The sequence below is a fragment of the Vipera berus genome, assembly GCF_964194415.1.
Source record: "Vipera berus genome assembly, chromosome: 1".
In the NCBI taxonomy this organism is placed as follows: Eukaryota; Metazoa; Chordata; class Lepidosauria; order Squamata; family Viperidae; genus Vipera; species Vipera berus.
The window spans coordinates 310,418,780-310,432,528 of NC_138202.1; the positions used below are offsets into that span (position 1 = coordinate 310,418,780).

Here is a 13,749-nt window from a genome sequence, read left to right on the forward strand (position 1 = left end):
ATTTTATATATGGTTTTAAAAGATCACTTTTTATGAAAATGTGGATGTCTGGGTTCCCCCCCCCCCCCCATTGTACATTGGTTTATTACAATGGCTGGTATTCTTTCACAGAGTACAGCATATTTAAATGAACCCTTACATTGGTTTATTCTGCAGTACTTTTAATTTGTGTAGACGTTTTTAAAAAAAATGTTTTATGTTACCAAATTGTTCTGGTTGTTGTTTGTTTTTCTCAACAAGAAAAATATTTTAGGTTTCATTTTATGAATTAAAACACAGATATAAAATTAAACTTTAACAGCTTTGGTATTTTTAAAAGGCTCTCTTCTATTACCCACCACCAAGAATAAAGGTTTACAATGAATGCCGAGTAATAAAATATGATTTTACTAATTGTACTTAAAGAACATGGCATCAAATCCCACAATTCTATCTCCTGCATTTTATTTTCTGGAGTATATAAAAAAGGAAGAAACTGCAAATGTGCACACCTGTGTATTTTCTATTGGCATAAACAAAATGTTTCATTCACAATTAGGGGCAACATATTTCCTGCAGGAGGAGCAAGCTGTCCTGGGAAATTGTGTAGAAATATGAAAACCTGAAGAAATGAGAAACTGTTTACACATTTTTTTAAAGTCTGACCAAATATCCCTTCATAAAGGCAGCATTGAAGGGTTCTTTTTAACGTTTTAATGCCTGTTAGCTACTGTAATTGCTAGCAAAGCCCACTGTAATTTAAAATAAAAAATAAAAAAGTAAAATGCACAAATTAGCATATAAATAAAAAAGCAGGAAAGTGGAAGCGTTGGGAGGAATATAAAGGAAAATGATTGAAATTGAAACCTCTTTAGAGATTTTATTGCTTTTTTATTTATTTATTTGCTTAATTAAATGCCCCTGAAGTGTGGTGAAACATGGTTATAGTTAAAAAGCAACTGTTACTTTGTAAATCGTAGGGACAAAGGGCTCTCCTGACTTTAAAGTTTCCATGCACGTAAATGTCAATACACTGCCTTCTCCATCATCAGCACTAAATTCACATTGATGCCTCTTTTCTTCTCTGTATTGATCCTTCCATGAGAACGTAGATTTGTATCTGTTAATTAATGCGTCCTGAAACAGCGTTTGTATTAATCAGGCAGATAAGAAAAATTGGATGCCTGCACCCTCATGACAACCGTAAAAGTGCTGGCCCTGATAAAAATCATGGACGGACCTCAATAAAAAAGTTCCTCCTTCCACTCAATAAACTAATCATCCCTGCTTTTAATTATGCGGCAGAAAGATGTGTGGAGATTGGAGAATGTGTAAATCTATTTACTAACAGCAGTGTCTGGGAGGGAGAATGGGCCTGTCACAGGACACTGCTGCAGGCAATGTTCTCTGTCCATCTGCTTCTTGAGAGAGAGGCTGGAGCTAATTGCAAATAGGCCTTCCATTTTAAGACCCTTTCAAATTATTATTTCTGTTTCATTTCATTCCATTTCCCATAAGAAGCGTGGGACTAGCCCCTTGTCATTTTTTCAGAGAGGTTGGCTTTGATGTGGTTGATCTTCTTTTGAGGACATGACACATGTCCTTTTATAAATAAAGAACAGTATACAGTATGGAAAATGCAAATAAGAATTAAGACATAATGAAAAGGAATGGAGGAAGTGTCTCGATAAAGTCCATCACTTTTGAAGCATGTCTCCTGGCCTGGAGAGAGTTTTGATTTCTTTTAATTGGAATACATTTGGTTCCAAATTGTGCAGCAGGCTGAATCTAAACTGATGTCTAATTCTTGTGCCTCATGTTTTCACCACGGTATTTTGGCAAGATTCTGTGTGTTTTAAGATAAATGAGCAGCAACAACCAAGGCCTGCTCTTTCTATAGGATCCCTGTCAAGGCACATGTGAGCAGCTCCATAAGTCGCACACAGAGAGCTTTAGACGTGTCTTAAGACCCACCCCACCCCCTTTAAGAGAAGCTTGACTAATCCCTTTTGATGATTTTATTAACTCCTGGGTGGTTGCAGGTGCCAACTGGCAAACTACAATATTTCATGGACAGGCCAGGAAATCTCTCCTTCACTGGGACCTCCTGTGATAGGAGCTTTGTCAGGCAGAGATAGTAAATTAACAACTACTGTAAATAGGTGCCTGAAAAAGTATGGCTATAAAGAGGTTTGCCCTTAGTGATCCTATTAAAAAGGAAAGGAGAGATAGTGAAACAAAAGCAAAACCTAAATTCATTAAGAGGTGTTATTATATATATTTTCTTCTCTCCTCTCTCTCTCTCTCTCTCTCTCTCTCTCTCTCTCTCTCTCTCATGGTGTGATTACTATTCACTTGGCACTTTAATGTGCCATTCTGTTATTTGAGCAGTGTGGTGGAGGCAGAAGCTATTATAGAAGTAATTAGCGTCTTTTCTGTAAAGGGTAGGTCTTACGGAGGTTGAAGTTCAAAAAGCACTTTGCTTAGTTGTTGTGATCATCAATTCTATTAAGGTATCAAATTACCTCTCCTTTAAAATGATTTTCCCATTTTTGTTTAAAAACACACTCTACATTTAAAGAAGGCATTGAAAACTTTAAAATATGTTATGGAGGCTATGCAGAAGTACCTGAATTCAGTGAGGTTTACTCTGTGGTAAGTAACAGTGTAGATAAAGATTACAGGCTGTCATACCTTTTATTCTTTCTCTTACCAGCCATGAAAAGTATTCCTAAAATGTTTCCAGATTTGATATGGGCCATATTAGATACTACTGAATCTGGGTAACAAGCGATGACAATTTATTTGAGGAAATGTATTTTTAAATATTAAATAAAATACAACAGGCTTCTCTACCTAAAATTACAATACACCCAAAGATGTACTGAATTGTTTTTATCTGAAGTGCTTTTGTTTTAACTATTTTCTGTCTGCTGAGACGAGAGATCTGGGAGGGCAGAATCTGTAAATACACATTGCTAACTTACATAATAAAAACAAGCACAAGGGTAAAGTTATAATGCAGAATTATGAGAGCCCAGGTCAATTTTAATTATGTTTCTGTGTACTTTCCTTCCCGGTTTAGGATTTTCCACTTTATCGCTTGCTGACCAGATGAGCCTTCTGCAGAGTGCTTGGATGGAGATTTTAATTCTGGGCGTAGTGTACCGATCACTTTCCTTTGAGGATGAGCTTGTCTATGCTGAAGACTATATTATGGATGAAGACCAGTCTAAATTAGCAGGCCTTCTTGACCTCAACAATGCCATCCTGCAACTGGTAAAAAAGTACAAGAGCATGAAGCTGGAGAAAGAAGAATTTGTCACCCTCAAAGCTATCGCACTTGCTAATTCAGGTTGGCAGATTGGCATGATGGCTCATGTCATTTTTTCCCCCTTCCTCTAATACCTTCTGCGTGACAGTTTCTAAATACGACTGTCTAAGCATAAGAAATTCTTAAATCATACTACTGCAGAATAGTGCTGAATGGCTAGAAACAAGGTAGTTCAAATTAAGAGAAGATATGTGATCAGAAATATTTGTTATGCTGAGTTTCCAATTTGGTTAAAAGATGCCGTAAAATTCAGGCAGTATTAACAGCAGAGATGCTTTTCAATAAACCTAAATGTCATTCTGCTTAAATCCATTTCATAATCCAGATAAGTCTAATCAGTCTGCTAAAACCCAATAGTATGGAAGGCCTTGCCCATGACTAAATGCAATATACGATCTACTTCAATCTAGCTACTAAACACCGTGAACTCAATACCGAAGGTGAACTCTGGTTTTATTAGGGAAGAGAGCACGTCATTTATTTAACCTGGTAGAAACTGTACAAATTTGACTGTTATGCTAGTTGGTTAAATGCCTAATGTAACTTGTTCAGAAGGGGGCTAAGAATGCAAGAAAGGATTCTTCTCTGCATTTGAACTGAGAAGTGCTGAAGCAGTGAGCCAGTGTTTGATAAGTGAAAAATCGTTGGTTCTTTGTTGTTTTTTCTTTTGTGCCTCTCTAACACTTTATTGTGGTCTTAAGTCCCTCTTAGCATTTGCATAAAGTTCATGATAGATCCCTCTTTAATGACGTGCCGATCATTAGATACCTGTGTGTCGATAACATGCTCTGATGCTATGTACCATTGACAGTCACACCGTGCCCCTCCATCTGCTTTTGTTTTGACCCTATCTTTGAACTTTATCTTGGTTGCTGGCCAGTAGTTTTCCCTTTAATTACAAGAAGGAAACTGTCAATAAAATCTGTTAAATGGGATGCAATGAGTGGCTTGAATGGGCGGATGGCTATTTGTTCAAATTCTGCAGCTTTCAAGGTATTGACAGTTTGTTTTCTGGGGCCATATGTGACGATCAATCTCAGGCTGGGCTCAGCCGCGCTGAAAAATGAAAAACCAGATTGCTTTTGCTTACTTGTGGATGACGACTTGTGATTTGGTGCGGTCCTAGTGAGATGAGGCCTTCTGCCCAAATTGTCCCCCCGAGAGCCAGGATGCGTGACTGTTTTTAGAAATAATTTTTAATTGATTTTGTAATTAACAGTTCATCTACAATATTGACAGATGAATCTTCAGATTGATAGGAGGAAAAGTGTTTTCAACAATGAAGTTGTACTTTCCGATTTGTCTTCATAACGGGATCTAGCATTTTGAATTTTAATTAGAGTTTTAATTGAAAAACAAACAAAAATGAAGAATAAAAAAACATCCGTAAGAAATATAAATGCCTTAATCAATTGATGTAGGTGTAAGCAGCTGTTGTCATAATGTACTTTCCAGCGGTCATCTCAGTTTCTCATTTTATTGGGATATGTTTCCCCAAAACTAAAGTTATAAAATGTTATGAGCTGTTTGTATAATTGTCATGAACCATTGTGTTTACTGATAAAGTAGATAATCAGAAACCATGCACAATATGTATAAAAATACACATTTTAAGAACATTTTAATGTTTAATGACAGCAAACACATTTGGAAATGACTGAGACAGTATTTTACTCTGACCTGCAGAGATTTAAAATGACATTCACTGAAATCATCAGCTTAGCATAAACATCTGGCTTGATTCAATAATAATTAATGCTCTTTTGTGCTCTAAATCAGTGAACTGATTTAACAGTAACCTTTCAGTAGTCTTCCCTTCCTCTGTATTGTACCCATGCGTAAACAGATACAACAAGATAAAGTGAACAAAGCATCACTGGTATGATAGCTCCAATTCATAGGAATTTGAAATAAAAGGACTTAAAGGAGAACTAAGGGATGTCTGAAAAGCCAAAACGTAGCTCTGTTTCAGACTATAAAGAGATCCAGATCCAGATCCTGAAGCCAGTTTTTCAACTCTTGAATTGAGAGGAAACCTATGGTATCCAATAGGCTAGTAGCAGTGAACAGAATATTGGAAGTCCTGGATTCAGGCAAAAATAAAATAAATTCTTGTTGCTTTTTCCTCTGTCCTTCAAAATTAGGGATTCCTATTATATTTCTGAGACTCGAAAATAAACATCTTACCTCGTATCATCTCCAATTAATCTTATTTTGATAAAAGGGAACATATTAGCAAAAACCATCACCTGAGCACAGTCTGATGCTCTTAATATATCATTGGTAATAATCATAATTGATGGTTTTGTATAACCTAAAACAACTTGGTGTGTTCTTTGGTTCATATGTTGGATTTCTAATTAGGTACTTAAAATGCTGAATGGAAAAAGAAATTCCAATGCATCAGTGAGTGCTCTGCTTACTCACAGAAAGAGAGGGTGGGGGGAAAAAACACACCTCTGAATATTTTCTAAAGCATGTATGTAGCAATTACTTCAGGCAGGTGAACTCTGCTGTGTAATAAAAGGTGTTCTCTCACACACAGTGCTTTTACTAAGTGTTCCCATGTATTGATTGGGAAATGCCAAATGGAAGACTGTAGGTTCACAGGTTTGTTTGCTTTTAATTATTTCATCAAGAAACAGACATTTGTACTTTTAGGCTGGAAGCTTTTTAAAAGACTTTGTGTCCCAATCAGCTGAACTGCCACGGAATTTCTAACTCTTTCTGCTCACCTAATCTATAGTATCTTTCCCTACTGACTGAACCCTTTAAAATGCTGCTGCTTACTGGAACACTGAAAAGGAGAAGCTTAGGATTTCTATGAAAGCAATGTCTTGGAATGCTGTCAGGTTCCATGTAGATTTACCTGGAGTAAGGTGGTGGAAAAATAATCTAAAGACTCAATATTTGGAGAGAAGGGGATATGGAGATAGAGGTGAGCAGTTATAATGCAAGCAACATTGAAGAGGCTAACTGGACTAAGAAAATCTAAGCCAGTGGTCCCCAGCCTTTCCAGCTTGGCAGACCTGCAGGAGGTGGAGAGGGAATAGTTTTATATGAGTGGCAGGCACATGCATGCTTGCTGTTCGCACAAATGGAGCTTCGTGTACATGTGCTCATCTGCCACTTCCGTGGCCCGGTTCCAAACCTTGGGCCTGGGCGTTGGGGACCCCTGATCAAACCAAGCTACCTCTCTCTAGAGTTAGGTTGCTTAGATTCAGACTCTGGGAAAGTGCTTTTTTTCTCCTTATGTTACTGCTAGCATACACACACTGGAGACTTTTTAACAATCAGTTGTATTAGTTTTGCCCATCTATAGCAAGTAGCAGATTTTATTTATGAGTCTTATGTCAATGCTGCAAACATTGACATGTTTTTGCACTGACAATATAAGAGACAGTCTTTTGTCTAAACTGCTTCACTTTGAATCGCAGAAGGGAGGGAAATGTCAAACGGCTATTTTGAGAAGATAAGAAATAGCCGTGCACAGAAAGGGAAGTGAAACTTCATATGTACAACTAATTGGATAATGTGATTAATGATGTGTAAATAAGGGTGGGAATTGTATATAATACGATGGCCTTAGGGGAGGAGATTTCAGATTCTGGCATTCCATCCATGAGTGCCGATGCTGTGTTTCATTATTAAGACTTTTTAGATAAAAAATGCCTGAATTTTGCTTGAACTATCTCATTAATCAGAACCATGACATCTTATATGAGTAAACTATTCAATGAACACTTTAGCAGCCACTTCTTTCTTCAGCCACTTTGTTGAAATGCCACTTCCTTCAGCCCTCTGAGACAAAGTTCAAAGGATAATTTTGATGACCCTAGTGAGGGTTATTAACAAAACTGGCCATAATAGTGTATACTGCTCCTGTAAATCCATCATTGCTTGTCTTTAGTTGGGGACAAACCAATATTGAACTGCAGCTATAACAACCCTAACATTTCCTAATTGCCCAGCTCATGTCTACATTTCTTCATGTCTAAACTCTTGGATCTTTGACATGATGATCACTCACAGTCTACTACTGTTGCCTAAATTCATTGTCCTGTTTTCATTGGCAGTATTTACACTGTCTCCAGTTCCTGCCTTTGCTTTTTAGTTTCTACACTGAACTGCTACTGTGACTGTGATGTGACCATGATCTTTTGCTTGACCTTGCTTCTGTGTTTGCCTGTATGATGTCATTAGAATAGAACAGGATAGATAATTCCAACCAGAATAGGCAGCCAAGAAAAGGATTATTGTCAATTATAGCGAACTTTCTGTGATCATTGAGATACAGCCTGTTCACACATCTGTACATATATACTATTTTATAGTGTAAATAATTGTTTGGGCAATCAGTTCTGATTGCTCCTGAAACCACCTCTAAATCCCAACTTAATCTGAGATTAAGAAAGCTTGGATCTGGCTCCATTGAACAGTTTCTATCTGAATTTTAGTCTTCCCTATTTGAAAAGATTTTAGAATTTAGACAGTGGGACTACCAGTTACATAGAAGCTTGAACTGGGCAAAGTATTACAACTCATTTTAGTCAGATTATTTGATTATGGATAGAAACAGCACTGGTCTCTATAGTGGATATATGAGGGGACCTGGTTAATCCTATTAGAACTCTCAGTGATGTCAACTATGGCATCCTTCTAGACTACCTGTGAGGGATGGGAGGTTCCATTTTTTATTATTTTTTTTATTTTGAGCAGGTGATTATATTTGGTGATCATAGAGGAAAAACATTCAAGTCCTTGGCAACTCCATCTATGTGGTGTCACAGAACACAATCTCTCCCCACCCTCAACCCCATATCCTTTAAGCAGCTAAACCAGAATCCCCCAACCTTTTGGGCACCCGGGACTGGTTCTGTGGGGAAAGGTTTTTCCACAGACCGGAGGGGGTGCGATTTCATGTGCTGCCTGCATCCCATGGATGAGGCTTTACTTGTTTGTGCACCTAGTTTCTGGTGTGCCATGGTTCGGTGCTGGTTCCTGGACTTGGGGTTGGGGACCTCTAAACCATTACAACAGTACTTTGGTATCTGCACTACGTATTAATTTCTGGGCCAAACTCAGTAAAGTGGTAATAAAGTGGACTGATAAAGCTCTAAATGGCTTAAGTCCTGGACATGTTGCTGACTGTCTTCTCCATAGAATCTTCTATCCTATACATTCAACTCAGGGAGGTATTCTCTGGATTCCCCTCGCATGGTATGGCTTAAAGCTTAAATATGGCAGATCTCCCATACATCTTCTGTGTGGAATGGGACAAGGAGTTTCATAAAACCCTTACGTTTCTGAGGCATTCTAGGGCTGAAGTGGGCTGGATGATGATGCCAAATGGATGGGTCCTGCAGATGGACAGAGTACCTTAACCACCATTCCACAGTGGCTATTTTTGAACTATTGTTATCATAACACACAGCCAGTGTGATAAAGTATTTGGGGGAAAAAATGCCTTGTCCCATTTGACGTCTCTATCCCAGAATTGTATTTTTCAGAGTAGCCAGGCATTGTTACACTGTCTCTGTTGTATCCAAAAACTGATATTCAGCAATAAATTGATATACTGTAAAAGTTCAATATGGTTATTATGACTTGGTCACTGAATCATTTTTTAATCCCATGATCACATCTAGCAGCAAATTCCATGAATTAATTACTTCTTACATGAAGCTGTTAAGAGATTCATAGAATTAGAAGTGGGATGTTATTTAGGCTATCAAATTCTTCTGCAAATTCAATAAACATTCATTCTACCTTTTCCACCTCCAGGTCAAACATATTTATTAATTATCCACATTAGGTGAAAATTGATATGTGACCATCTGAAATTCTACTGTGTCAGTTTTTCCTACACACTTAAGTCTTTTTATTTAATCTCAATGGCCATCATTTTACCCTTAGGTTGAAAGTTAATTGTCATTTTGCTGCCTGTTCACCAAGTCTAGATATTACTTTGTGTAAGCTTTTCTGATTTCTAATCCATCCTGAGTATTTTGGTGCCATCAGCAAACTTAGCTACTTCACCATTGACCTCCTAACTCAAGATCATTTATGAAGAAGTTAAATAGCATTCCCTCTATTGTAAGAAATAGTGATTTATTCCCTGCTTCCCAGGAGTTTCGGATATAAAACAAGGCTTATCCTAATTGTAGTCTTTTATTTTACTGTTCTGGATGAGAACTTTTAACATTAAATTGTTAAATATCATTTTAAATTTTAAAAGTAATGGTTACAGATTAATTATTAAATGTACAGAATCCCCATAAGACATTATTATATGTAACAATTTAATTTTTAATTCCTTAATTCTGTTAGAAACCTCTAATGAAGTAATTTTGATCGTATAATTTTTAATAGAACCTCCAATATGGCCACAAGGGATACGGGTTTTAGATCTAGGTTATATAGATACTTTAAAGATCACTTGTTTGCAGCTTCCTATGCCCTGCTTAAGTGTTAAATGAATAGAACATAGAATAATAGAGTTGGACGGGACCTCGGGGGTCTTCTAGTCCAACCCCCTGCTTGAGCAGGAGATCCTATATCATTTCAGACAAATGATTGTCCACTTTCTTTTTGAAAGCCTTCAGTGATGTAGCACCCACAACTACTCAAGGCAACTTTCCATATAGTATTCCCAAGACAATAGACCCTCCAGGCATGATTGACTGCAACTCCTAGATTTCCCAGCCAACATGGAAACTGCAGTTACAGTTTATGGGAAATGTATTTGTGGAAAATCATTCTACTGTTCTGCATTTCTATGAAATACTTTTCTGAAAGTATTCTTGCTGATTTCAAAGTTATACCTTAAGTTATATAAACACAGTATATTAAAAGGCAGTAATCATATGATTGTAACTACAGCAAAGATCTACTTTTTTCAGAAGATGAATATGGTAATATGTAGTTTATTTAATTTGCATATGTAAAGTAGCTCAGCAAATGGTAGTTAAATTCATGTCAATTACAGCCTTTTGAATGTGGGGTTATACAACTCAAGTTATAGAAAAGAGCTCTGGCGTTGTAATCCTCCTTTCTGGCATGATAAATATCACTCTTGTTTGTTTTACAGACTCTATGCACATAGAAGATGTTGAAGCTGTCCAGAAACTTCAAGATGTCTTACATGAGGCTCTGCAGGATTATGAAGCTGGGCAGCACATGGAAGACCCACGCCGCGCTGGCAAGATGCTGATGACTCTGCCATTACTTAGGCAAACCTCCACCAAGGCTGTGCAGCATTTCTATAATATTAAATTGGAAGGCAAAGTCCCCATGCACAAACTATTTTTGGAAATGCTGGAGGCAAAGGTCTGACCTCAACATCCTGGGCCCTTTCAGTTGGTTACGCTGAAACCATAACAAGAGGGACAACCGATGGGAAAACTGTGGCAAAGAACCTTTAGCATTACTTTAAGGCAATGAAACTGACTGCACTGATTATTAAGCAGCAAGAATGAGTAGCAGCATCTCTTTTTAGTCTTGATCTTATTTGATGAGTTTCTCCTTCATTTCTCTCTTTTAATGTTATTAGTTCTCATTTGTTCATAATTTTCCCCCTTTTGCTGCTGAAAAATTCATATATATATATATATATATATATATATATATATATATATATGTATATGTATATGTATATGTATATGTATATGTATATGTATATGTATATGTATATGTATATGTATATGTGCAGTATATGCATATGCATATGTATACATATATGTATACATATATGTATGTAATGCCAGAGGACTTTTTGGGAAGTCCAATGACAGAGGAATCAAAAATAAAGCATCGTAACTAGCAGTACAGTACAGTACAACATGGTGAACTGACTGAATGCAGTATTACGTTTCACAAAAGGAGCTGCTAATTAGACAACTTTGACGGCAACATCTTGGCTGCTCCTTATCATTGCATTTCCATCTAGATCAGTTGCAGCCATTTGATTCCTTCATTTCAAGTCTTCCAGCTATTTCTTAGGTTAGCTACAATATAACTTTTTCAGGGAATAGTTTGAGCTTTATTCATTCATGCAATACTAAAGAAAAGAAAGGTAAATACTGCTTTTTTGTGTGCTGGCTTGAACAATTATGAACATTTAATTAATGACAAATGGATCCTGCAGGAAGATTTTTTTAAAAAAATGTTTTAGTTCTTACTAATGGAAGATTTTTTTTCTACCAGTTTTACCATGTTTCAGCCATTTCTTAATGTGGGGATTTATCTTACACAAGCAATAGTTGAAGGAAAGGTGCATATTATCACGGATGCAATTTATGTTGTGTGCCAGTTTGGTCTAGGACATCCCATTTCTTTGCATGAGCTCCAGTTTATATGTAACTAACTGAAACCAACAAATCGGATTACACCTACATTTCCAAATAGTTTATATGTGTCATGTCAAATAGGAATCTAAAAAAGGAGTTAGTAAGTGCTTCTGTATGGCCAAGCATAAATATGACATGAGATTCTGTGTTACTCTATAAGGTGGCCTATTATTTACAAAACTGGGACTTTTGCATAAAGTCCACCTTACTCTGTCTAGCAATAAGGAAAGAAAACCAGAATATCAGAGTAGTCAGCCTCTGATCAACCTCTAGAACTTAGCACTTGTACACATTATTTATCAATTTATAAAACTTTATATTTTATATAACTGTAGAAATGCCATTTTTAAACAAACAGCCTAACTGGTATACCTACTTTTTCAGCCATTATTGTCAGGACATGAAAGCTGGTCAATTTCAAGACTGTTAAGAGGTGTAATCTAATATTTAAATTAATTAGATGCCCCCCACCCACCCATCCAAAGTACAGTCACGGAAAAAACCTGGGAACAGGAATCTCCTTCCAATGCTATGCCAATGCACCAGTGTTAGTAGCTGCTCCCTGTGCTATGTGAACAACCTTATTCTATGTACACAAATGTAATTAAATTGTATTCCTAACCAACAAAAGAAAAGTAGTTCAGCTTCTCAATGTTTCATGTTTGCTGTGCTTTTTGGAACTTTTTAGGTTGCATTCAAGGACTGTTGTCTTGTTCTTGTGGTGTTTGGATTCTTGTGGCGTGTGCTTATAGACACAGGGTAGAATTAGAGACAATATTGGATGTAAATTTCCTCAGGAGACTACAGTAGTATATTCTATTCCTTCTGGTAATTAAGGTTCTTCATAGTAATAATTAAGAAACTGAAAAACAAAATCCAACCAAGTACTCATTACAGACAAATGTCACATTGAAATATTTTCAAAACAAGGGATACTTTCTCTAACAGTTTAATATAGAATATGTATAGCTTAGAAATAAACTTTGAATATTGCAAAATTATAGGTAAGTCTAATTTTTAAATGCTGTAAATATAGCTTTCATCACTCCCATGTTATTAACTTGCTCTGTGTTGTTGCTAAGTCTTTTTTTTAAAAAAAATGCAGATACGTTTCCAAAAGTATCGCTACTTGTGTGCTTTAAACAAAATGCTGCAGTTAACACTGTAGCAACCTTGTGCTAGAAAAACTGTGTATCTTTCATTAGCTGTATGGGAATTTTCTTGTAGATTGTGTTTTTCTCAGTAGAGAAGTGACTGTTATGTGATCCTAGATAAATTGTCATTAGCAGTTCATTCAGTTGGCCAAATATCTTGAAATTCAAAGTATGATAGGAGTTTGGAAATTGGAAATCCCTTTTGAGAAATGCTAAAATCTTACAACTCCTGCGGGGGTGGGGGTGGGGTCAAGAAACAATGTGATTCTATAAAATTATTTATATATATATGTAAGAGTTGAGAATAATTATTTTCCAGAAAATTTGTGCAGGGTTTAAGTTGCAAGTATTACCTACATTATATATGTATATATAAATATCTAATATAAATATTGTTTTCACTGGATCACATTGAGGAACTTGGGTTGCAGGGTTAATATCCCGTCATTGTATTCAGAAAGAAGGACAAATCTACAAAGACTTAAGAGGAAATGAGATATGTTAAAGGAACACAGTGCAATTTTTTATTTGATTTTTTCCCCCAATAATTTTTAGAGCTGCAATGAACAAATATGTCGTGGCTGTACAAACGTTATAACTGAAACATAGATACACTGCAGAGGCATTAGAATAACAGTCATCTCAAACCTTGCTGAAATAAACGTCCACAACCACTTATTTAAAGTAAAGAACTGGGGAAGAATTTCAAGAGGTGTATGTTTTAGTGTAACAACATGTTTCATTTCAGGGCATAAAATCCATATAGCATTTCTCCTGCACAAAGCAATTGAAATGAAAGGGCGTGGTGGTATAAAGCCTCTCTCATCCACTTTGTTTCGTCCATTCAGTTCAATGTGCAGCAGACATTCCAAATGGATTATAGCCTGGACTACTGTTTTCTTTTTCTTTCTCTCTTATTTAAAGCAATATGATT

The 13,749-nt window shown here is 36.4% G+C and overlaps 1 protein-coding gene across 4 annotated transcripts in view; it reads left to right on the forward strand.

Annotated features, from left to right (window-relative positions):
* ESRRG (estrogen related receptor gamma) overlaps positions 1-10,881 on the forward strand; it is a 202,893-nt gene extending 192,012 nt beyond the window's left edge. For all 4 annotated transcript variants that reach the window (XM_081312890.1, XM_081312891.1, XM_081312892.1 and 1 more), the window contains exons 7-8: positions 3,065-3,334; positions 10,404-10,881. In XM_081312890.1, the coding sequence (XP_081169016.1) occupies positions 3,065-3,334; positions 10,404-10,648 (515 nt within the window). In that variant the 3' untranslated portion in view covers positions 10,649-10,881. The remainder of the gene's footprint in view (positions 1-3,064; positions 3,335-10,403) is intronic.
* The last annotated feature ends 2,868 nt before the right edge of the window (positions 10,882-13,749 follow it).